This window comes from Schistocerca gregaria, chromosome 2, assembly GCF_023897955.1.
Source record: "Schistocerca gregaria isolate iqSchGreg1 chromosome 2, iqSchGreg1.2, whole genome shotgun sequence".
NCBI classification, from domain to species: Eukaryota; Metazoa; Arthropoda; class Insecta; order Orthoptera; family Acrididae; genus Schistocerca; species Schistocerca gregaria.
In genome coordinates, this window is record NC_064921.1 from 185,079,146 (window position 1) to 185,105,839 (window position 26,694).

Consider the following 26,694-nt stretch of genomic DNA (forward strand, 5'->3'; position numbering starts at 1 on the left):
TTCTTCCCTTGGATTTTGGACACCGTTTTGCAAGGTTTACGTAAGCTCTTCTGACTTATGACTAATCTGCACTACGTATTCGCTGCTGGTACTATCGTCTTCTAATAATGGCGCTCGGAAGCCGTAATGCGGAAGAAGATATCCTTGTATATGCGTAACAATATTCTGAATAGCGTACCAGCATTGATTAAGCACACTGTTGACGCTATCTATAATTATGCTCGACTCCTATTTTTTGCCCCATATTCCTATAAAAATTTCCTCCAGCTTATCCTGACACTTTTGTCACAATACCGTAGCTTCAGATGATGCGCAGAATTCCAGGAAAACGGCACACAAGTGATGCAAGCTGTGTGGACTGTCACTAACGCATGCGTCGGCCAGAGCACCAGCCTAGTGTTTGGCATCACCAAGTAAGTGCTGCTCTCGGCAAGCATGTAGATACGTTGGATATTCGACGCCATTAACCATTCGCCGATCGGGAAAAGAAGTAAGTGCCCTCACTGTACCTAAAAGCATTCGCTGTCTTTCTTCTAGGTGTACGTCGAGATGAATCACAGGTGGAGGTCCTTCGTGAGCAGGGTAGCTCAAATTACGCCAATTGAAACCTTGCGACTTTGTCGTAGTTATTTCTCAAAGGAAATGTAGCCCGGTTACTGCACTTGCGAATGTATTTAATAGGTTCAACGATCTTGCGCATTTGAACCTTAACGTGAGATTGAAATGTTTTAGATAATATCGGCGACTATGGCACGACCAACCTATTGTCCAAAACAATTTGTGGGCCACATGATTTTGTTGTAGCTGCGAACTTGCCCTGCTCACTTGAACGTTGATGATAGGACAGGTAGCCATATTTTCCCATTATCGTTTCATCTACCAGTGACCTTCGATATCTTTTAGACCGTCGGTCGTCCTACATACAAGTAGAGTTTCGGTTCGACGATCCGCAATAACCATGAACCATAAATGTGTTTACGTATGTCAAACAGTGTTGGATCTGCGATACGGTTCGGAAATTCAACACTTATCAGCTGAAAATAATGGCTACACGCCACAAATAATTGACCGCTTTTACAATACAATTAAAGACAGTAAACCACCTGCAGAAAATTCTCAAGCAACAGCAAAAAAGTAGCTATTTGCAATCATTCACTTCCTAGGCACTACCTCATACCAAATTACCAATCTTTTCCGAAGGACAGGAGTTCAAATAAATTTTCATACCAATAACACTGTGCAACTCATTAGTACCCACAGCATCAAAACCACCATCGTAGGCCAAGAAAAATCATGAAATTACAAAGTTATTTATTGCAATTTCCCAACCCTTTATCTTGGACAGACCGGCAGAAGCTTCAGTAAAAATACCCTGAACACGTGAATGACTTTAGACTAAAAATTTTAAACAAATCTGCAATAACCACTGACATGAATCAATATGGACACTCGGTTTCTAACATTAATGACGACTTACGGATATTACATACCACTGACAAAGACAGGAAACTGGATTTGTTAGAAGAACTCGAAATATATACTCACACGCTCAGCTCATCACAATACATTGTAAATGAGCAGCTGGAACTAGCCAATAAATATTTTCTAAATAATTTCCTTAGGCTTTTCACAGAAATCAAACACAAATTGCTGCCGTATCAGTTACACCACAGCACTTTAAGGTATCAGTATATAATTGTATAAATATAAAACACCATGATGAACAAATGAATTGCTCCTCATCCCAAACTCCTGTTTTTTTTTTTTTTTTTTTTTTTTTTTTTTTTTTTTGTATTCCCCGCAAGTAACTTATAAACTGCAATGATAATAAAATATCTGTATATATAAATACGGGGACACACGTGTCTACTCCATAATACGCAATCAGGTGGCTTTCAACTATTACGCCAATATGCGTCACAGTAGAAAAAGCTACTAAAACCAATTGAATAATGTGTTTACTCTTAAGGTGCAAAAATTTCTGTATTATTAACATATCGCGTTTTGTACACCCCACACATCAATATTTACCCTGTCAAAATCATAGGTCAACATTTAAAGAATGATATGTTTGTATGTTTACTTAATAATAATCCTTCTATTGTAAACAAAAACATCAATTGCATAGGACATGTGTGATGATCAGTGCTAACATCAAGAATATTATGAAGTTTGCCACAGTAATTTATTTACAATATGTGTGCTGTCTGGATGGAAATTAACAACATATTCACTCAATGCGCCGTGGAAGATGTGTTAATTTGTAAAATAGCGCGAATATGTCAAAAGTTTTGATTTAAATGAAGCTAAAGCTGCCAGATAAGATGAACAGCTGGTTCCCTTCCTTTACATCCCGATCTCTGCCCAGCACATATTCACCTTTTTTGTGCTACGAAAAGAGCATTTTTCAATCTACTTCTCAACCCTTACCCTACCATAATTGTGACATTAGACGGTCATAGCTTGGCAACCGATGTATATTTTTGTTGATCAGGCCGACAACCGATCCGGCGAAGAATTTTTATTGTCTTTCGAGCCCTGTTGCTTATGTATTGGTAACGGAGAAGGCTTTCACAAAATAAGAGGACGACCAATAATTAAATGTATTTCCCTTCCTTCTTACAAAATTTGAAAATATTCGCACAGGTTTTAAACACAAAAATGGCGTGAAAAAGAAATAGAAAACACACACAAAAAAGGGTATTTCGCGCGTAAAATAGGAATGAAGTTACATGTTTAAAAGAGAGTTTTCATTTTTATCTAACGAATACATTTTTTTTATTTATTTGATTCACTTTAAACCTTTTCTACGCATTCAATTCTCGTAGGGACGAATTTTTCATGTTACATTTAGCTCGACTTTAAACCATACTATCTCGACAACGGATAAAGATTATTGTATGAAAAATGTCTTTTTAGCTTTATCCATTTATCTACCTTCGTGCAAAGCTTGAACCGTTTGGTACAAGTTTAAAGTCTACATTCACTTGTAGACTTTAAGAATCCTCCAGAAAGACGTTAAACCACTGTATCTCGACCACAGATTAATATTATTGGACTAAAGACATTGTTTTGACTTATCCATTTATCTACCTTCCTGCAAAGATTGAATCGACTCGCACATGTTTAAAGTATACAGTGGCGATTTTCAAGAACCTCTCACAAAAATGTGTTATTTGCACCTAAAATCCAAACGAAACAATATTTTTTCAAAGGCTTTGTATTTATTCTAGACCAAGGTCCGATACACGATGGACCAAATTTGAATCATGAGTCTCGGTCCAGTTCGTAGTTATTTAAGGGGAACTGTTTTTGAACGTGAAATCTGAAAGGTGCATATGCAAATGGTGTCATTAGCTTAGCATTAAGTTCGGGCCAGTTAAAACAGTTTGCCAAAGGAACTGATTGATTCGCACAAATAACTTCGGCGCCAGATCCAGTTCGTCGTTCTAACTTTGCTTAACATGGCTTCAGGAAGACTGATGCTCGAATGCGTGTACAAATGGCCACGATCAGCACTGTAGATGATAGATGGCCCCTGATCACTATTCCTCCAAGTAAAAATTAAAATATTTGAAGTGGAAGCTTTAATCATGTCACTCTATTGCCCAAGTAAAGGAGCACACCGGTACTTCACTTTATCAACAATGAAAATTCAACTGCAAACGATTATTTTACGAAACATTTTGGCTTAAGCATGTTGCCGGTAACATCATAAAAACTAGCATGAGTATCAGATAAGCATCTACTCGACACGACGACATCGCAAACAGTCACCTTAATGTCGAACCACTACGGTCCAGAGTAATATGTTTTCAACCATTTTTTCACCTCAAGAGTTTTCTACCCTGCCTACAAACAGGAACTTGCCAAGTCACTACCAGAGGAGGAAGTCACCACCACACCCTCTGACTACCGCTCCATTTTATTCTTAGGGACTGTCCAGAGCCTTAAAATATGAAGACGACACCTATATCAACAACTATTTAACTACATCCCACATGACTAATTCCATTCAGGTTTCAGCAAACAACGTTGTAGGGCAATTCCTTTAATAAAATCAGCAGACGATAGAAAGCTAGCAATGGTCACCCAAGAGGTAACTTACATGTTCTTTTTAAATATTAACAAAGCCTTTAATACTGTCAACTGCGATAGTTTACTTTAGAAGCCTTAAATTTTACTTCACGTTAAGAGCGATAGCTTCTCTTAAACGTAACGTCTCGTCAACAATGTGCTATGTGAAAGGACCACAAAGTCACAATGGACACAGCCGTGTCCTAGGGTACAGTATTCAGTCTGATCCTCTTTTCATTCTATGTGAATACCGCACATGTATGCTGATATCCTCCAGGTGTACTGCAAAGAAAAGCCAGTACACTTGAGGCCAGAATGTCAATGTAGACCTGCTTCATGATCAAAAAATGCCCAGAATATAAGAGTCAAGCTCAGTCCGCCCAAAACACAAACATTTCTGTTTGGTCAACATAGTATTTCAAATAGTGGAGATCCCTACCATCTATAATTGTAAATGCGACAATAAATTTCTGTTTCTCAGTAAATAGTCTAGGGCTAATAATAGATGAAAACTTAAACTGGGCTCAGTCAAAAGCTGCTGTATTCAAGATAGAGTCAGCATCTCTCGATGTGTTGCAAAAACATAAAAATATCTTCCATTTTGACCTGAAAAATAAATACGCAGAAACGTTTGCACTTCCATTTGTCGATTACAGCGATATTATTCTGCAAGGTCTTTTGCCGAGAAGCGCATGTTTTACGATAAATCTATGCTGTGCGACATTTTCATCACATTTCATCATCTAGTGCACAGCTATTCTACACTGAAGAGCCGAAGAAACTGTTACATCTGCCCAATATCGTGCAGCGCTCACGTGAGAACGCTGAAGTGCTGCAACACGACGTGGCGTAGACTTGACTAATGTCTGAAGTACTGCTGGAGGGAACTGAAACCATGAATCCTTCATGGCTGTCCATAAATCCATAAAAGTACTAGGAGATGGAGATCTCTTCTGAACAGAACGTTGCAAGGAGTACCACATATGCTAAATAATGTTCGTGTCTGGGGAGATAGGTGGCCAGCTGAAGTGTTTAAACTCACAAGAGTATTCCTGGAGCCGCTACGTAGCAATTCTGGACTTGTGGGATGTCGCATTGTTCTGCTGGAATTGCCCAAATCTGTTGGAATGCACAAGGGACATGAATGGGTGCAGGTGGTCAGACAGGACGCATTCGTACGTGTCACCTGTCAGAGTTGTATCTAGACGTATCAGAGGTCCTATATCACTCCAACTGCATACGCTGCATACTATTACAGAGCCTCCAGCAGCTTGAAAAGCCCCCTGCTAACATGCAGGGTCCATGGATTCATGAGGTTGTCTCCATATCCCTACATGTCCATCCGATCGCTACCACTTTAAATGAGACTCGTCCGACCAGGCAACATGTTTCCAGTCGCCAAGAGTCCAATGTTGTTGTTGATGAGCCGAGGCAAAGCATGACGTTTTGTGTATTGCAGTCATCAAGGGTAGATGTGTGGGCCTTCGGCTCCGAAAACGCATATCGATGATCGTTATTGAATGGTTGGCCAGCTGACACTTGTTGACGACCCAGCATTGAAATCCGCAGCAATTTCCAGAAATGTTGCATTTTTGTCACGTTGAACTATTCTCTTCAGTCGTCGTTTGTCCGGCTCTTGCAGGATCTTTCTCCGGTCGCAGCGACGTCAGAGATTTGATGTTTACCGGGTTCCTTATATTCACAGTACACTCGTGAAATGGTCGTACTGCCTAATCCCTACTTCGTTACTTTATGTACCTCATTTCTCTTTTTTCACCGATGTCGCTGTCCGTCGGTCTTGTGAGCTGGTGCGAGAAAGACGAATGTAATCGAGATGTCTCAGTATTCTTTTAAGCGAAAGTTATGTGGGAGTCGCAAGTTTTTCAGTTTACGACCGATTTACGTCGTAATTCCTTTCTCCCGATACACTAAATTCTTGCATTTTAAAATTCTGCTCTTCCGATAGGAAGTCTACTCGAAGATCGAATAGCCACCGCAGCTACGCCGGCATTGTTGAACGTCGTTGGGGAGTAAAGGTAAATTAACGAGCTGCACACTAAAACTACGAGACTGACATTTTTAATCTTGTCGAACTGTGATTTTCTAGGAAGACAATTTTTTTTTGTTGCTCCCCGATAATTGACGCATATACCTCTCTCCGACAGTCAATATGCCTCGCAAATGCAAATGCGGAGGTTCAGTTAAGTGATTAGAACACAGAGGAATGCAACCTGAGAAGGGCTAGAAGCAGACATACAGCATACGTTTTGGTGTATTCCCACTGCTGCAGTCGAATATCAGAAACCTCATCATGGGGTGTTCTATTCAGCTGCCTTTTAGTTTCTTCACTGAAACTCCACACTAGCACTTTGACGATGAATAAGAGAATAAGTAAAACAACACAGCAGCTTCTGTATTCAGAAATGTGACTCAGTGAGTCGTAAGAGTGAATTTTTTTTAATCACTTTGCCTAATAATATCTCATATATGACTCCTTTGAATCTGCCGGTCTGCTTTATTCACATCCTTTTCTTCCATACTCTTTATATTCGACTCTCTTCAAATATTCTAGTACACAAATTCAAAGTTTTACACATACATTGACATAATAACTAGTAGATCAAACACATCTCTGTATTTTAAAATCATTTTCACTCAGTTTTAGGTATCTGAACTGGGGTATTTCCATCATGAGTGGTATATCTGCAGCTGTGAGAAACAGTCAAGTGTATAGATAGAATTAGAATTTGTAAACATAACCAACATAAAACAATACTTGTGTTGGTTTGCTACACCAAATTATAATGGAGATGTTTTTGTTTGGTCTGATTAAATTGTGTGTTCAGCAAAAAATAAATGTAGATTACATGAAGTTCACAAACATTTTATTTTTTCCACAATATTACGCACAACGAAAGTAATATAACACATTTACTTTAACAGAAGACAGGAACACATTTTACAAACAGTTTTGGTACTTCATAAGGAAAAGAGGACTTGAATAATTCAGGGACAGAAACAGGTCCCTTTAGCTGTAACTTAATGCCACAGAGGAGCAGGTCCATGACCCAGAGGACCAGGGTAAGGACCAGGCAGTGGGCCTGGGAGGGGACCAGGGCCCAACCTCAGGTGGCCCAGTCCAGGCAGAGGGCCAGGTCCAGGCAGAGGACCAGGTCCAGGCAAGGGGCCTGGTCCAGGCAAGGGGCCAGGGCCCAGATGCAGGGGGGCATAACCATGCACAGGTGCATAGGCTGGCAGGGGTCCAGGGCCTAGCCTCAGGGGGCCTGGTCCAGGAAGAGGTCCTGGTCCAGGCAGTGGTCCAGGTCCAGGCAGAGGTCCTGGTCCAGGCAGAATTGGGCCATGTAGGGGTCCAATTCCATGTAGCAGGCCTGCAGAGCTCATGCCCAGCACTGCCAGGAAAATGGTTGCGGTCTGTAAAGAGCAACAAACAATTACTAATATTTACCATACACATCTAGAGTAATGATGTCATAGTTTAATAGACTTAAGATTCTAGCACATACTGAAACCCACCTGTCTCAATACCACAGCACATTGCTAGAGCCGTCAAAACAAGTTGACACATGTCAGCTACATAATGGAGAAAAATGCAGTAATTTGTTTTCTGCATTGAGAGAGGGACAATGCTGCAACCGTGTATGTTGAATTCTTGGATGACAGTACACTATCACACAATTCAGTGGTTAGGTGGCTCTGCTGCTTTCAGTGTGGTTGTACAAGACAAAATAACAAATGAGGAATTGGGAGGCCATCACTCAACAAAGGAGTGGAAATTGAAAAAAGAAGTGGAGAACTGGCTGTTTGAAGACTACTGTGTCAGAATGGAGACAATAGCGGAAAGTGTGAAAATCACTCATGGGTGCCACATACAAAAATATCGCTGTTCTGAGGCAACAGAGTAAACATTACAGTGTTGTCAGGCCAGATCCACATGTGTTTACTTTTTCAGCAAAGTGATAACTATGGATGATGGTTGTGAATATCTGTGTAACCCAGAGACAACAGAGGAAAGCCAATGGTTACAACATATGTATACAACACTCTTGAAAAAGGTAAAAGCCCTGCCATCGTAGGGCAAAGTCATGATGAGTGGTTTTTTGGGAATGACATGGTGTGATACTACCAGATTAAGTGCATTGGGGCCAAATTTCCACAGGAGGGTACTACCAAAATCTCTCATGCTGTCAAGGCCAATCATCATGGGAAGTTGTCCTAGGGGGTGGTTTCGATTCACAGAAATTCCGCAACTTATTCTGCATATACATCTACATATAGCTACATGCTTACTCTGCAAGCGACCTTATGCTTCCTGATTGCGCGTAACACTTTTCACACAGGACACAATCAAACTATTTTTTCACACACAAACCTTCCAGTTCAGATGCATACCAAGCTCGAACTCAAAGTTAGAATTTGGGTCTCGCAGGAGACGCGTTAGGGTAGCTGTTGTTAGGGTAGCGTTTGTGGGGAACACTGTGCCCAGATGGCATAGTGGTCATAGCATCTTCCTTGTGTGCAGAAGACCCAGGTTCGAAACCCACTGCAGCACAAGTTTTCTACTTGCACCAATGATATAAATCAGTGTCCACTGGCAGTTGATGTTTTTCATTCCTTTTTGTGTTAAAGTTTTGTAACTGCCGTCCATAAATATCGGTCTCTTGCTGATAGAAACTTTAGCTAGCAAGTAGTCTTTTAGATCAAGGTGTTATGATTTTAGGAAAAACAGCGTGTAATATATAAAGCAAACTTCCTGGTGTATGTAAGAAGACTTTTAACTTGGAACTGGCTTTAATAAGAAGCTGCAATCATCAAACAACAAGAGCAAGGCTGCTTTGTGATAATATCTGGCGAGTCCTGGTGCAGTAGCAGTAGCCTGTGACTCACCAGTTGGTTCATGTTGCTGCTTGTTGTGCTCGTCGCTGTCGAGTGTGCCCTCCAAGCGGCGGTCCCGGGTTATATAGCGGGCCGTGAGCCTCTCACCGCCACCGGGAAAGTACTGTAGTGGGGGAGATTACGTCGGAGACCGGAGGTGTACGCAGGGTGACCGTAAATGAAGCTTTCTAAATTTGCGGAGGGTTGAAGAGAGAGGAAGGAAGCTAACGGTAAACCTATTGCAAGAGAAGGGAATAAGTGACTGAGCGTCTGATAACGCACAGAGAGTCAGTTAACTTGGCGCAGGGAGAGGCACTGAGGAAAAACACAGTCCAATAATGACAGACAAAGCTTACATTATGTACAACAGCATATCTAGGATGTGGAATGTCTTAGGTAGGTAATAGAGAATTAACACAGGATAAAGTATTTTAGGACAGCACTGAACCTCTAGATGTGCTTACGACTAAAAAACAAAAGAAGAAGGATAAGAAGAGTAAAAATCTGAAACGGCGTGGTCACATGTTTCGACTAGTGATCCGTAACGTAAATAAGGAATGGAGTACCTTCAACACCTTTTATTAAACACTGAAGCCGTTTTAAAAACTTCACTGTCGCAGAATTTATATGAAAATATTTGTAAGTCAGCGTCAGCCACAAAACTTTTAACCATCTACGCGTTTCACTGTTTATGTAGTTCTGTCTCACTGTCATTATGATATTACAAATTTTTAAAACATTCAAATTGCGTTCTTACGTGCCGTAATCCATCTTCTTTTGCTTCACAGATACCATTCTTCTTGCACTGTTAGTACATTAAGCACCTCACATCTTTGGTGTTATTGCTAATTCAGTTAGTTATTAACACTACAAATGGAAACCTAACCACTCTCCCATCCCACATGCGGGTGGAAGAACTAGCCGATGCTTACTGGTAAAAACAATAGTTTTTGAAAGATGCCTGACTGACGTTTTTCGCTTGAATTAATAATAGCAGTGCTCATAACATAGTATATAACGCAACTTTTTTCGTGTTAATGAATTATCGCAGTCCTCTCAGCATAGTCCATAATGCAACTAACTAATATCAGCGTTTATAGTAGATGTAGTACCTGACTTCCTCTGGCTCCATCACATCGCCAACAGTTTCACCATTTTTATATCACTGACTCTGAGATTTCGCGCTGCCATTTTCTGATGCTGCTCACCATAAAAAGGCCATGGATAATCACGTCTGCTTTAACATCTACTCGTATAGTCTGAAAATCAATGAATGATTTATGTCGGACGACACTGCTGGTACAGTAAAAGTGGGCAGCTTTGTGACACTTATAGCAGTTTTTGTAATGTAACGACACAGAAACATGTACTTGCCAAATTTCACGATACTACCACAGAGGGAAGTGCCCATAAGTTTTTAATGAGTGAGTGTACAAATATCAATATATGTGACATAAACAGTCTGAATATATGACATAAATTTCAACATGATGCCAAATTTCATGATTCTACGACGGGGGGAAGTGCACATAAGCTTTTGAAGAGTGAGTGTACAAATATCAATACATGTGACATAAATAGTCTGAATGTATGACATAAATTTCGACTTGATACGTGGACTCGATCCTGAGGAACAGGGTTTTGAAAAAGTTGGACAGACAAACAGACTGACAGACAACAAAGTGATGTTCCGTGTTTACTGGTTGAATTACGAAACTGTAAAATCAGGTCACAACACTTCCATATTACCACAGTCTAAGAAAGGTAATTACAGCAAACTGTTACACACATACAAGAGAAGTGACATGAAAGAAAATAAAATCATAAACATTTACCACGATATTCTGAGCATCTGTATGCTATATTCAGAAAGAAAGTTATAACTGAATGTAAAGCAACGACTTTTCAATAAATCATCCACAAATATCCTTGACTTCATTAACGAGACTTGTTTTCTTCAGGTACGTCAGCTGTCATAAAGTTACGCCTTTAAGCTAAGGAAATAACTTCTGTCGCTTTCCAGTACCTCCAGAAAATGGTAGTAACATTTCACTGATTTACAGAATGATCAGCCCATATACGTTTTTTAATCAGCATATCTTCAGATAGTCAGCTCTTCAAAGATATAGAGGACAGAGGAATAATACGTATAAATCTAAGAGCACGTTGTTCCATATACAAAAAAGCAGCTGTTTGACCAGCCCAGGAATACTGAAAGTACGTGTAACTTACACCACTAATGGCAGCCCCAAGCAAAAACAATTTGCCGCAGAACTACCTTTTGCATGTTAACCTGTGTTTTTTTTCTCATTTCTGACACGTAAAAAGTAAATTGACATAAAAGCAGAGAGAAGCGATTATATAGTCTCTAAGACAAACAAAAAGGAAAGACAAAAAAGCCGCACCTCAAAGGAATTATCGCATTGGAACGGAAATCGCAAGATGGAATGTACATCTAGAGAAAAACAAATGATTCGTTTAGTAAACACAACGGTGGTGGAACATAAGGTGTTAATTTTTATTTTTAGATGACCAGTTTCGACCTTCTAAAGAGATCATCATCAGTTCGACGTTCCTTGATGACAGTAGGAATCGCTGACGTAGAACGGTCCCATCCGAGCCGGTCGCTGAGGCCGTGCGGTTCTAGGCGCTTCAGTCTGGAACCGCGCTCTCATTCTAGACCCGAAAGGTTGCACATACAGTGTGACAATTATTGAACTATATGAAAAAAAGGAAATTAGTTTAGGTTATGACATGTTTGATGCACCTGCTATCATGGGCGATGATGTGGCGCAGACGAATACAGAAATTCTGCATGATCCGTTGAGTGTCGGAACATTAATGCTGTCGATGACCTCCTGAATGGCTGTTTTCAGCTACCCTATTGTTTGGGGGTTATTGCGGTACACCTTGTCATTAATATAGTCCCACAAAAAGGAGTCACATGTGTTCGGATCCGGAGAATATGGCGTGCAATCGAGGCCCATGCCAGGGGCCTCTGGGTACCCCGGAGACTGAATGCGGCCCCCAAAGTCCTCCTCCAGAACATCAAACATTCTCCTGCTTCGATGGGGTATGGCTCCGTTTTGCATGAAGCACGTCTTGTAGAAATCAGGTTCAAATAGCTCTAAGCACTATGGGACTTAACATCTGAGGTCATCAGTCAAAAATGATCCCAATGGCTCTAAGCACATTGGGACTTACCATCTGAGGTCAACATCCCCTAGAACTTAGAACTACTTAAACCTAACTAACCTAAGGACATCACTCACATCGCCGGCCGGGGTGGCCGAGCGGTTCTAGGCGCTACAGTCTGGAACCACGCGACCGCTACGGTCGCAGGTTCGAATCTTGCCTCGGGCATTGATGTGTGTGGTGTGCTTAGGTTAGTTAGGTTTAAGTAGTTCTAATTCAAGGGGACTGATGACCTCAAATGCTAAGTCCCATAGTGCTTAGAGGCATCTGAGTTTTTGAAGTCCCGTCCGTGTTGGTGTGTTGAATCGGAAGACGACTGTCTTCAGTGATCAACAATATTCTCCACTTAAATACGGAAGCGCTTGCTCCAAGCCAGCGATTCCTACTGTCATCGAGGAATGATGACGTCTTTATAAGATTGAAACTAGTGATCTGTAAATAAAAATTACCAGCTGATATGCGACCACAACAGTGTTTACTAATTATGTTATAATTTATGTACGGCTGTTGCCCGTTAAATGCCCAGTTGTCCATAATGTGTTGCGGATGAAGTAGTGCGAGGGAGTGTCAGTGTATCAGAGAAAGGCATCGGTTAACTATGTTTGTACACACACTGACTAAAAAGTCACTCATCTACCATGATGAAGAATATGCCGGTATGGTCCATGTTTGCGCGTTCTGTGATGGTAACGCTCCTGCTGCTGTCGAAGCATACTGTCGGCGCTTTCCGGCACATCGAATTTCTGATCGTTGAGTGTTTACCAAAGTTTTCAGCACATACTCTGTATTGCAAATGTTGTAATGTTTGCTACATTTTTTACATATCTGCACGTGTATACATGCCTATGTAGTGAACATAACAATGAACATTAAAAGTGTTCTATCTCGGAAGCGGCTCTGGGAAGCAGAGTTGTCGAAGAGCCTTGTCACGGATCGCGTGGTTTCCCCCGTTGGAGGTTCGAGTCCTTCCTCGGGCGTGGGTGTGTGTATTGTCCTTAGTGTCAGTTAGTTTAAGTTAGAGTAAGTAGTGTGTAAGCTTAGGGACCGAAGACCTCAGCAGTTTGGTCAAGATCTTACCACAAATTTTTTCTACCTCGGAAGGGGTGTATATCCATTTGAAGTTTCTTACTTCAAATGTTCGTTTCTGTTTCATATCCTTTAATATTAACCAGTGCATCCTTGGACACAGTGTACGTTAAGAAAGCAGTGAGAGAAATAAGAGACAGGTACAGAGGTGACAATAAAATTCATTGACAGTACACCGTAGGAAAAGTAAATTAATGAGGAGTGGCAAAAAAGCAGAATAGCGAGAACTTGTACCTTGGAAGCAATATAGCACGTGACGGACTAAGCAAGGATGACATTAAAAGGAAACTAGTACAGGCAGGGAGGGCAGTTCTGAACAGGGGAGTTCCTCTGTTATCAAAACATCGGCCTCAACTTGAGAAAGAAATGTATGAGAAAGTACGTTCCGCAGCGTTGTATGGAAGAAAAGAGAATCGAGGCGTTTGAGGTGCATTCCATGGTCTAGTTGACAGGAAATGAGTTTCTCTGAAAAATCGGAGGACAGTAAAATGTGGAAAAGACTGACGTGGAATGAGAGACAGAATTTTAGGACATCTTCCCATACTAGAGGCAGCTGTCGATGATAAAAACTGCAGGGAAAGACAGAGAATGAAATGTATCCATCATATACATCGAACCAGTCAGAAAGACTAATGACAGCTTACGTCATAAATCCCCAGATTTACCTGATATTGCACAATGTTGCGAGCTCCCAGAATTTACTTCAATGCGGCTTTAATTTCACTTTTTTTGTTCATGTTGGACCAGTCTTACGTCCGAACGTGAAAATATACGAGATTGAGAGTCTAAACGATATGACCACTGATGGGTGTGATTGAGTCTTACTGCTATTCTCTTAGCCTCCAGAGCTGGTCCAACCCCCGCCCCCCCCCCCTTTCTCTGCCCCCCACACTTAGACCATGATTCTATTGTTGATATGGCAGCTCAGTGCAATTAAGATAGAAGGTACATTGAACTGGAAACGGTATTATGGCCTACACAGTGAAATACTTATTTATTACCGTACAGATGAGACATTAAAAATCCTGTAAAACACATAATATAAATGTGGTGGTCTGAAGTGAAGTGCTGTGTAGGACGCACAAATGTTTCAATTAGATACGGCGGGTGGCACAGAGTGTAAACATGATATCTGGGAGTCTACTGTAGATAGGTGTCCAACTAACATGGTAGCACGTTGCGAGTTAAACGGTATTGGACTTGAGATGATAATCGGTGCTAGACGCCTGGGCTATAGTATATCGGAGATTATCCAGTTATTGATGAAATGTATGATGAGATAAAAGAAATTATTCAGGTGGTGAAATGAGACGGAAGTTAATAATTATGAGTGGCTGGAATTCGGCAGTAGGAAAAGGAAGAGAAGGAAATGTAGTAAGTGAATATGGATTGGGGCTAAGAAATGAAAGAGGAAGCCACCTGGTAGAATTTTGTACAGAGCATTATTTAATCATAGCTAACACTTGGTTCAAGAATCATGAAAGAAGGTTGTATACATGGATGAACCCTGGAGATACTAGAAGGTTTCACATAGATTGTATAATGGTAAGACAGAGATTTAGGAAACAAGTTTTAAATTGTAAGACATTTCCAGAGGCAGATGTGGACTCTGACCACAATCTATTGGTTATGAACTGAAGAAACTGCAAAAAGGTGGGATTTTAAGGAGATGGGACCTGGATAAACTGAAAGAACCAGAGGTTGTACAGAGTTTCAGGGAGATCATAGAGAACAATTGAGAGAAATGGGGGAAAGAAATACAGTAGAAGAAGAATGGGTAGCTTTGAGGAATGAAATAGTGAAGGCGGCAGAGTATCAAGTAGGTAAAAACACGAGGGCTAGTAGAAATCCTTGGGTAACAGAAGAGACACTGAATTTAATTGATGAAAGGAGAAAATACAAAATTGCAGTAAATGAAGCAGGCAAAAAGGAATACAAATGTCTCAAAAATGAGATCGACAGGAAGTGCAAAATGGCTAAGCAGGGATGGCTAGAGGACAAATGTAAGCATGTAGAGGCTTATCTCACTAGGAGTAAGATAGATACTGCCTACAGCAAAATTAAAGAGATCTTTGGAGGAAAGAGAACCATTGCCATGAATATCAAGAGCTCAGATGGAAACCCAGTTCTATGCAAAGAAGGGAAAGTAGAAAGGTGGAAGGAGTATATAGAGGGTCTATACAGGGCGATGTTCTTGAGGACAATATTATGGAAATGGAAGAGGATGTAGATGAGATAAAATGGGAGATACGATACTGCATGAAGAGTTTGACAGAGTACTGAAAGACTTAAGTCGAAACAAGGCCCCAGGAGTAGACAACATTCCATTAGAACTACTGACAGCCTTGGGAGAGCCAGTCCTGACAAGACTCTACCATCTGGTGAGCAAGATGTATGAGACAGCCGAAATTCCCTCAAACTTCAAGAAGAATATAATAATTCCAATCCCAAAGAAAGGAGGTGTTTACAGATGTGAAAATTACCGAACATCAGTTTAATAAGTCACAGCTGCAAAATACTAACGCGAATTATTTACAAACGAATGGAAAAACTAGTAGAAGCCGACCTCGGGGAAGATCAATTTCGATCCTTTCTTTCAGGAGTGCTAGTTCTGCCAGGTTCGCAGGAGAGCTTCTGTAAAGTTTGGAAGGTAGGAGACGGATACTGGCAGAAGTAAAGCTGTGAGTACCGGGCGTGAGTCGAGCTTCGGCAGCTCAGATGGTAGAGCATTTGCCCGCGAAAGGCAAAGCTCCCGAGTTCGAGTCTCGGTCGGGCACACAGTTTTAATCTGCCAGGAAGTTTCATATCAGCGCACACTCCGCATATCATTCTGGGCAAATTTAAAACCTTTCTCATCAGTGCAACATTCTGTGTCACCCCAGAGCATTGGTCAGACTTCAGAACCATCGCCCCATGCGTTGGCTACCATTAACCCACAACACAAACAGCTGCATTTGAGTTGCTGTAACCATCAAGCATTGACTACTGAAGAATGGCGTCAGTTGTATTCCGTGATGAATCGAGTCTGTGCCTGCAAGGTTTTCCGACCTGTCCCTATTAGAAGATGTGTACTTCCGGTTCAGATGTAGCCTCTATACCAAAGCCAATAACCAAGATACCAATAACTACACTCCTGGAAATTGAAATAAGAACACCGTGAATTCATTGTCCCAGGAACGGGAAACTTTATTGACACATTCCTGGGGTCAGATACATCACATGATCACACAGACAGAACCACAGGCACATAGACACAGGCAACAGAGCATGCACAATGTCGGCACTAGTACAGTGTATATCCACCTTTCGTAGCAATGCAGGCTGCTACTCTCCCATGGAGACGATCGTAGAGATGCTGGGTGTAGTCCTGTGGAACGGCTTTGCCATGCCATTTCCACCTGGCGCCTCAGTTGGACCAGCGTTCGTGCTGGTCGTGCAGACCGCGTGAGACGACGCTTCATCCAGTCCCAAACATGCTCAATGTGGGACAGATCCGGAGATCTTGCTGGCCAGGGTAGTTGACTTACACCTTCTAGAGCACGTTGGGTGGCACGGGATACATGCGGACGTGCATTGTCCTGTTGGAACAGCAAGTTCCCTTGCCGGTCTAGGAATGGTAGAACGATGGGTTTGATGACGGTTTGGATGTACCGTGCACTATTCAGTGTCACCTCGACGATCACCAGAGGTGTACGGTCAGTGTAGGAGATCGCTCCCCACACCATGATGCTGGGTGTTGGCCCTGTGTGCCTCGGTCGTATGCAGTCCTGATTGTGGCGTTCACCTGCACGGCGCCAAACACGCATACGACCATCATTGGCACCAAGGCAGAAGCTACTCTCATCGCTGAAGACGACACGTCTCCATTCGTCCCTCCATTCACGCCTGTCGCGACACCACTTGAGGTGGGCTGCACGATGTTTGGGCGTGAGCAGAAGACGGCCTAACGGTGTGCGGGATCGTAGCCCAGATTCATGGAGACGGGTGAGAATGGTCCTCGCCGATACCCCAGGAGGAACAGTGTCCCTAATTTGCTGGGAAGTGGCGGTGCGGTCCCCTACGGCACTGCGTAGGATCCTACGGTCCAGGCGTGCATCCGTGCGTCGCTGCGGTCCGGTTCCAGGTCGACGGGCACGTGCACCTTCCGCCGACCACTGGCGACAACATCGATGTACTGTGGAGACCTCACGCCCCACGTGTTCAGCAATTCGGCGGTACGTCCACCCGGCCTCCCGCATGCCCACTATACGCCCTCGCTCAAAGTCCGTCAACTGCACATACGGTTCACGTCCACGCTGTCGCGGCATGCTACCAGTGTTAAAGACTGCGATGGAGCTCCGTATGTCATGGCAAACTGGCTGACACTGACGGCGGCGGTGCACAAATTCTGCGCAGCTAGCGCCATTCGACGGCCAACACCGCGGTTCCTGGTGTGTCCGCTGTGCCGTGCGTGTGATCATTGCTTGTACAGCCCTCTCGCAGTGTCCGAAGCAAGTATGGTGGGTCTGACACACCGGTGTCAATGTGTTTTTTTTCCATTTCCAGGAGTGTAGTTACAACGGCTGTGGACCTACTTCTCTCAAGAGCCAACAGCTTTACGACAGCCTACTCAACGAATATAGTCCATGCATCCGGGTGAGAAGTGGTGCAATGCCCTTTGCATTGGCACGTAAGTAATGATTTGGTACTAATATCAATAATTATAATAATGACAAATGATCGACTTTGCGAGTCATAGCACCTTTCAGCGAGAAACAGTTCGTCATAAATTATTTGATAGTTAAGTTCTCTGTGAATATCCATTGTCATCTTAATCGTTGTACATTGACAATCAAAATTTATATACGATACAGGTTATTATGTAATCTGATGAGGAAATTTCTGACCTTGTAATTAGAATTAGAAATGTGGTTTTTTGACATGTAAAGTTTTCAATGGCAGTGCGATGAAAGCTACATACGATGCTGTGGTGACTAGAAATATTGCAAGAGGGCATAGTGTTAAAGTATCATATCACAACGCTTATTATATTCAATCATTTCATGTATTTAGTTTCACTGGCATGAAGATTAACCTTAATAACATTGAATCCATTCATAAACACAAAATAGAAACGTTGTCTAAAAGTATAAGCCGTGTTTTTACATAGGACATATTTTCTTTGCTATACTTCTTTTAGAAGCAAGTCATTGGTTTACAGATAACTTTGGGACAGGTAGGCTACGCTTTAATTCCATCAGACAGAATATATAAACGTGACCCTTTGAACATATGTATTTTCGTTTTGCCATTGACATCTCTTTTATTTAATAACGGTAAGAATACTCCGTCTGTTTCTGTGAAATACGAGCTTTATTTCCTTTACTAAGTCGAAAAGGTACAAATAAGCATATACAATAACTATAACTGTATTTATCAAATATTGCTCTTATAAACAAAGGCTTCAGTGGAAGTCGATCAAAGAAGCTCTCATCTGCCGTTTGCATACACAGAGACGTTGAGTTGCTTGTTTCAAATACTGAATAAATTCGGATTAATAGTAGCATCTTCTCGTGTGGTAATACTTTATGATGACAGCCAGAATGATCATTAAAATGCTTTAGCCCAGCTATAAATTATGTAGTCACTACAGAAAGTCTTTAATAATTACAAAACCTCTGCAACTCGAACAATGATTTTCTAAGCGTTTCTTTCATTCAGCAGAATCTGATATTTGACACTCGATTTCAGAGGTCATATATTCCAAGCATACTAATGTATTACATGAAAGAGAGAATCTTTGCTTTTTATTAACCACAGTTGATTAATATTACTAGATCTTTTCAAACGTATATAGGTGACTGACATAGTAAAAGCTAATTACATACAAATTCCTTGCTTTTGAATTAATGTGAAATGACAAAAGGTATCATTAAACATTTCAGACTCAAAGAATATAAAAGTTTATTTTTCCTTAGCAGACTGCTGCATTCAGTTAGGTTTGTTAGGGAGGATGGACATTTCTTTCTGTGATATTCTGTTCAAATTTTGTTTGATCAAGATCTGAAATAAATGTAATATCGAATATTTGACGAAGTTCCCCCTTTACATATTGAGGGTAGTGGGCCTCTTTATGGAAAGTACTGTACATTTGTGATGACCTGATATGGATGCAAGTTACTTTTTAGAATGTTGGCTCAACACATCATCTCTTCTTTTGCTTGTCTCTTATGCATTAAACTAAGCTCATAAATCTTAAACTCAGGTTCAGGTTTCTAAGTTTATACACGATTTTTCTTTAACCTTTTTCCTCTCATTATTTAGGTTTTGACTTGGTGTGCAAAAGGATTCATTCTTCACCCTTCAGATCACTTCTTAACAATTAGTATACTGACATCTTTATTTTCACAGTTCAGGTTGATTTAAGGATGCACAGATTTGTTTGTAAAAATCCAACTGGGTGCCTTCCTATCTCTCCTGCTCCCCCCACCCACTTGTTAACAGCTGTACTGGACTAAAGGCCAGAACCATGTACCCACTATTATCTTTCAGTGCTCTACTGTTTAAGCCACCAATCACTAGTCACCAATTAATTCAACACAGGTATCTCCATCGTAATTCATTCCTTCCAATGTAGTCTTACATAATCTTTGTACATCTGTACTCAGGCCCAGTGCATTATATGACATGTAAGAAGGAGTGATATTAAATATCACAATACATATAATACATCAACAAAAGTGTTGTAATTCAAACATTTTTTTAGATGCTATCACGTAAACCTCTTGATTGTATTGCATGTTTCATAACATGAATATGAAAGTATGTTTTATGATTTTTGTGATTAATGACTTGTTGTACAGATGATGTACATGTCTTTTGAAAATAGAAAAATCGAAATATTTCTGGTTACATGTACATATTTTCCTGATGTTCGTTATTTAGTTTCATTTAAGAATGCATGTAATGAACATTTTGTTCAGGAAGTGCTTTCTGTGTCTGATAGGTATGAGCCACATGTATTTAACGCTAAATTCTACTTTACATAACTCACAAGTAGAACTTGTGAAAATTTGGTACTGACTTCAGTTAATAGAGGCTTTTCTCTTTTTTCCTACTGTAGCATCTGAAGAACTCAATGCAGTCCAAAACTAGTAATTGTTGTGTCTGAAATGGCTGTGAGCACGACCACAAGATGCGGGATGTGTCTGAAATAATAGCAGTTCATATTACCTCAATATGTGAACACCTTTGACAGAATGTCATTTCCACCATTAATATGAATCTCACTTCTCTTAGGATGTAGTAAAAATAAACACAATTAACATTTATAAACATTTATTTCTTCAACACCATTTCTCACAAGGGAGAATTACAACAACAAATAGCACAAAAGAAGTAACAATAATTAATTTAATTACAATTTTGGTTTTGTTTAAAGAAGCTGGAAGTGACCAAATCAGGGAATGAGATGTTTCCCTCAAATAGCAAGCTAGTGCCACAGAGGAGCAGGTCCATGTCCCAGGGGACCAGGGTAGGGACCAGGCAGGGGTCCAGGCAGAGGGCCAGGTCCCAGCCTCAAGGGGCCTGGTCCAGGCAGAGGGCCTGGTCCAGGCAGAGGTCCAGGTCCAGGCAGGGGGCCAGGGCCCAAGTGCAGAGGAGCATAGGCATGCAGGGGACCAGGCAGGGGACCAGGCAGAGGACCGTGCAGAGGGCCAGGCAGGGGTCCAGGCAGTGGACCAGGGCCGAGCCTCAGGGGGCCAGGCAGGGGGCCAGGTCCAGGCAGTGGTCCCAGTCCGTGCAACAGGCCTGCGGAGCTGAAGCCCAGCACTGCCAGGAAAACTGCTGCTGTCTGCAAAGATGGACAAACATATTAGCACGTTATCGAAAACTGTTACACTGCAGCCTTCTAATGTAGTGACCATTGTTGTACAAACTGTAACAAGTGATCTGTTGATGTGTGCACTATTGTAGACATCATGCCAAAAGGTGGTCAAGTTCTGAACTGATCTGAACATTCCCATCCAACCCCTACCAATCAACTGCGTTCAGTCATGTAATTGAAAGCATAACATTTGTGGTCACCGTGACCACTTTTAATATAGGAAAGGAAGACAGCCATCATCTGAGTCACTTATTATTTCTTATACTCTCTTAGCTACTCCTCCCCCCTCTCTACTTTTCCCACAACGATCCATTCTCTCTAAAGATTGTGTGTCCATCTTAGATTAACATTTCCAGAAACCAGAAAGATTAATGTTAGCTCCTAAGCTGGAAAAAATTAGAATGTCAGACACATACTAAACTGCGTGATTAAAGGCTCATTGTTTGCTAACAGACTGTTTCTTCTACACTTAGGTTAACGCAATAGATACAATGTTAGAACTGTGATTTAAAATATATATTACTGGTAAACATTATAGTCTAATGTAAGAACTACCGTTATCCTGATCATGCGTAACGTGTCGAGAAATTATCGTTACAACGTTAGACTTCTGTAACACTAAAATTGTACTAGGTACACGTGACAAATTAAATCACAATTTTTAATTTTTATTTAGGTGGTAGTATAGATCTGATAAAAATATGGTTGCTACAGAATAAAGCTCAGTGTTCAACGTGGCTCATAAAAAAGTAGTCTGATACTCGGAGAAACTTTTGGACACTGGGAACCATCATGGAATTTGTGCTTGACACACATAATTAAGGGAAAGATGTAGATTTCTCCAAAAATAGACCCTAATGTGGGCAAGGTATGGCAGACGTTAGCAAGTAGTCCCACAAATTCAGTGCATACAGAGGCCATGGAGTTGTAATGCTATCACAAACAGTGCGCGATGTTTTCTGTAAGATGTTTCGCCTTTAAGACCGAAAGGTGCAACTGCTCCAGATACTAACGGCGACGATCATAGCTCAGGTGAAACAATTTTTAGTAGACATGCTGCTCAAGATTGACGAAAACACTATCGTTTTATGAAAGGTCGTTTCCACGATGAGTCAGTTTTTCATGTATTTCGCATACCGAACCGTCCTAATACCTGTATATGACGATGAGAATGTCCCATTAAATGGAAGTAGTCTAAAGATCAGAGTGTTATAGAATGAGGATGCACAATTGCATCATTGACCTATTCTTTTCTAAAGAGTCTGGCCCTCAACAGAGACGTTCATCTGGACATGTCACAAGAGATTGCTTTGTCACTGTTAGAACATTTGTATCCTGACGGCGTTATCTAGCAGGGTGGGGTACCACCACGGAGGTCCGTAAACGTCCCACAATTTTTGGATGAAAAGCTTCCGAATAGATTGGATGAGATGGCCCACTTCAGTGGCTGCCACGATCACCTCACACGACAGTTCTTCCTTTTGGCTTTTGTAAAGGAGCGGTTGTACCAAATTCAGGTTGAACACATACATGAGCTGCAAACGCTCAAACACAGTGCATCTGAATGCATTACCATGGAACGTATATGGAGATAGATGAAATACCGAATGGACATGGCATTTGCCACAGGAGGTGCTGACACTGACGTGTGCGGGTGAGTAAACAACAATATACGTGTTACCTTTCTACACGTTGAAAACGTTATTATCGTGTACAGTTTTAAAATTAATTTATAGGTCGCCCGCACAGTCTCTATTTTTAGCCACAGACAGCCAGAGACGTGAATCACTTGTTATCGGAACGACTTTCGCGGATAAGACAGCAATAGGCTATTGCTCACCAGTTGGTTCATGTTGGTGTTGCTCGTTGGAGTCGAGTGTGCCCTGCCAGCGGCAGCCCGTGTTTATATAGCAGCAGCAGCAGTGTCCTCTCACCTCACCTCGTCCGCCGCATAGTAGCGGGGGGGGGGGGGGGGGGGGGGTATTCAACGAGCCGGGGCCGCGTGTGGGCGTGGCGAATGCCAACTCCAGCTTGCCCTCCATCCGTCCATGTCTGGGGACCGCCTCAGTTAATCGACTGCGTCCATCACAGCCGCTCCGTTTGCTCCTGCCACTGTCGATAATAGCAGGACACCGATCCCGAATGCCTGTCTATTGCGTGCTACACTCGACACAGAAAGATATTAGTGGCATTCGCGCAGGAAGGTATCTATTTGTGGGACAATCTAACTTCTTAAGAACCGAAAATATTTGGACGATTCCTGGTAGAACGTTTACGCAGTAGCAGTCGAGAACTTCGAATGTATGAAAAGAGCTGATTGAATTTACAACGAGCTCACGATTATGCAGTTCGCGGATTATCCAGAGGTTTCGGTAATTTGCGAGGGAAAAAAAGAAAATGAAACTGAGGTTAGAGAATTGTACAGTATTTTAAAAATGAACGCAAATAGTCTCTACCATAAAAACATTTGTTTCCATGGTAAGCGGTTTAGGTCAGTTTTTGACCATCCTCAGGCCCTAATACTATAATAGTAGGCAGTGGTGATGAATGCAGCGGGTTTTGTAACTTCACGTACATCAACTGCTCAAGTTTTTTAACTTTTCAAAGGTTACCTAAAATAATGTTTGCAACAGAAGAAGTAGTAGCTGCTGTTGGTGACCAACAGTCTGGAACGTCATATGAGGAAGAGGAGGATAGTATGTTGCTGAAAAGAGTCAACAGCCAAGATCACAAAAATATTTCTCTGTTTGAAACAACTGGGTTTGACAGACTTTTCTGTCATCATCAAACGTTAAAATTTCCTTTTTATTATGAAAAGTGTTCCTTTTACCTTAGACGTCACGGCAAGTTGTCATGTGGCGTGATGTCCAACGTAAAATGAACATGTTTCATAACGAAAAGATTTTTTTAAGTTCTGAAGATGACAGCAAAGTCTGTTGATACCAGTTGTAAATAAAGAAATATTCATGTGATCTTGGCTGTTGAATATTTTTAGAAAGTAAAATAGAACGAGTCTTGGGCCTTCTCAAAATGATGAAGTTCAAACAATATCTTGAGTAAATTTTGCAAATCACATGTAGCCAGACAGAGCAGTATGAACATTGTCAACAGTTTCGTGCTACCTGGTTTTGTTGCTGACAAACAGCGTCCGGTAAGGCTGGTTGTAGTAGATGAAACTGTGGAAAAGGTTCACGGAGCGATCGCCAACTATTCGCAGGCACCCAGCGTTGACAGGGAGACTAAGCATGGAACTTGGGAAATTAATATGGTCCCAGTCCCCTAGTTACGACTAAGGCTTTTGGCAGGTTTTATTTGAATGTAAAACGAATGCTGGAACTGATAAACCCCTTCCGTTTATTCCCAGTTCGGATCCCTTATTTGCTGCACTGCCAGCTTGTGTGAATGGATACACGATCGCGTAATGGGACGGATAACGAACAGCACGTTCGACTTCTAGCTAAAAAAAAAAAAAAAAAAAAAAAGTGGAGATAAGGTCAGTGCCACCAGACAAGCTAGCTGCTGTGACTTCTTGCAGCCTAGGCAATCACAAAGTTACTTGCCGAGCCGAGTGTCCTTAACACAGCAAACATTAGTGGCTATAATGACGTAACTGTGTAGCATATCGTTAATGTAAACAATATGTTAACTGAATAAATAGCTGTTCAGAATACTACACCATCGTGCATGGGTCCACTTTTTATGTTAATAAAGTAACAAATTACTATTTTTTAAGTTCATACAATATTTCCCATTTTTTACAACCTTTTCTCGAAATTTTTTTTTTTTTCTTCTTCGTTCTGTTCTACAGATTCAAGTCATTACACACATGTTAAACATTCATTCTGTTGACTCATGTAAAAGATTTATGAATTTAGTCACTAGCACTGGCTGTAACGGGTATTTTATCATAAAACTTTTCACATAGGTTCTTCACGTGTTTAAACATCGGCCACACTGCGATTTAACTTTTATGTTACTGCTCCCAGGGAAACTGCAAAGCGCCTCGGCTTCGATATCCTTTGTTGACAAGTTGCTATATTGTTTCTGTTTTCAGTTTCCGCCATTTTGGGAGTGTTCTCTCTAACATGCTTAGACAAGGAGTGAATGGCTGCTGTCTTGCGCAGTGTAGGTTTTAGTAATGCTCTTCGCATTTCACGTAAAAACAATCTTCGGTAGATCCTCTAATTGTCGTTATTCGCATATATCATGAAGGCGTTAATGCCACAGATGTCAATCATTCTGAAAGACAGGGCAAGTGGCCAGCATCTGGATTACATTGTGGCTGAATATGTAGCGCACGTTTCATTTATTGTGTCTCCTCCTGATTTGAACTTATTATATGTTTATAATTTCTGGTTTCTATACTTCTGGTTTCTATACTTACATAATTTCTGGTTTCTTCTCATAAAATGGTTCAAATGGCTCTGAGCACTATGGGACTTAGCATCTGATTTCATCAGTGTCCTAGAACTTAGAACTGCTTAAACCTAACTAACCTAAGGACATCACACACATCCATGCCCGAGGCAGGATTCGAACCTGCGACCGTAGCAGTCGCGCGGTTCCGGACTGATCGCCTAGAACCGCGAGACCCCCGCGGCCGGCGGTTTCTTCTCATCCGGGGTATTAGAGACATCGTCATGATGCAAGGATGAAAGGAAGATAACGTTCTTTTTTTCCTTTCTTTGGCATATATGAGGCCATGGTACTGTCCTTTGTGAATCCAAAAAAGTTGTTTTTTCATTCACGATTTCCCGTGCAAAGAAAATCTGGAGGTAGCTTCCACTTATTCCATCTAAGAGTTCCAACTGCTGTCTGTTTCTTCTTCAGGAGCTCTTCAGCCAGTGGAAAGGGAAAAAACTGGATGTCAAGTGTCAAATCGAGCGCTGTCCCTTCAACAGGCCGTACAAGTCCGTTTCCTATCTCCTTAGGTGAGTCCGACAATGCGTAGGGGTTCTCTGATATATTCAAACATAGATTTCCATCCCCAGATTATATCGTATTCTTGCATCGAACAGGATGAAAATTTTCAATCCCTATTTTGCAGGGAAGTTTGGTATGCACTGACGAAAACACCATTTTCCTCAAAATGCAGCCAGTTGCTTATTACGCCGTTGTATATTCATAGTACATTCATGTTCGGAAAAAACAGAACACCTTGAACGACTAGAGACAGGGCTTTCATACTCACATGACATGTACGTTAGTAGATACGGCAGAAACGATTAGCATTTGAACCATGTCAGACAGCCGGCCACTGTGCCGACAGCCGGCAGCGTAGCTCGGCGTGTTCGGTAAGACGGCTGCTCGCCCTATGTGATAAAAAAACTGAGTAAAGGAATCAGTGATCAACTTGAACGAATGTCTTGTGACGTCGGCCCAGGCCAAAACGCAACGAACAATACCGAAAAAATGGAAAAAATAAAAAAATAGCGGTTCTAGGTGCTTCAGGTCCGACTCCTACCTCGGGCATGGATGTGTGTGATGTTAAAAAATGGTTCCAATGGCAGGATTCGAACCTGCGACCGAAGCAGGCGCACGGTACCGGACTGCTCGCCTAGAACCGCGAGACCACCGCG

General features: G+C 41.6%; 3 protein-coding genes across 3 annotated transcripts in view; all 3 read right to left on the reverse strand.

Annotated features, from left to right (window-relative positions):
- Positions 1-26,694, reverse strand: part of LOC126336648 (probable G-protein coupled receptor CG31760) — a 1,468,739-nt gene that overhangs the window by 498,424 nt on the left and 943,621 nt on the right. The window lies entirely within an intron of this gene.
- Positions 6,946-9,050, reverse strand: LOC126336650 (tetra-peptide repeat homeobox protein 1-like). The gene is made up of 2 exons (XM_050000573.1): positions 8,983-9,050; positions 6,946-7,509 (listed from the first exon to the last, which is right to left on the reverse strand). Exons 1-2 carry the CDS (start codon positions 8,992-8,994, stop codon positions 7,117-7,119), a joined length of 405 nt encoding a protein of 134 aa, XP_049856530.1. The 5' UTR covers positions 8,995-9,050; the 3' UTR covers positions 6,946-7,116.
- On the reverse strand, positions 20,552-22,998 carry LOC126336652 (tetra-peptide repeat homeobox protein 1-like). Its single transcript, XM_050000576.1, has 2 exons — positions 22,956-22,998; positions 20,552-21,082 (listed from the first exon to the last, which is right to left on the reverse strand). The coding sequence occupies exons 1-2, from the start codon at positions 22,965-22,967 to the stop codon at positions 20,723-20,725; spliced, it is 372 nt and encodes a 123-aa protein (XP_049856533.1). The 5' UTR covers positions 22,968-22,998; the 3' UTR covers positions 20,552-20,722.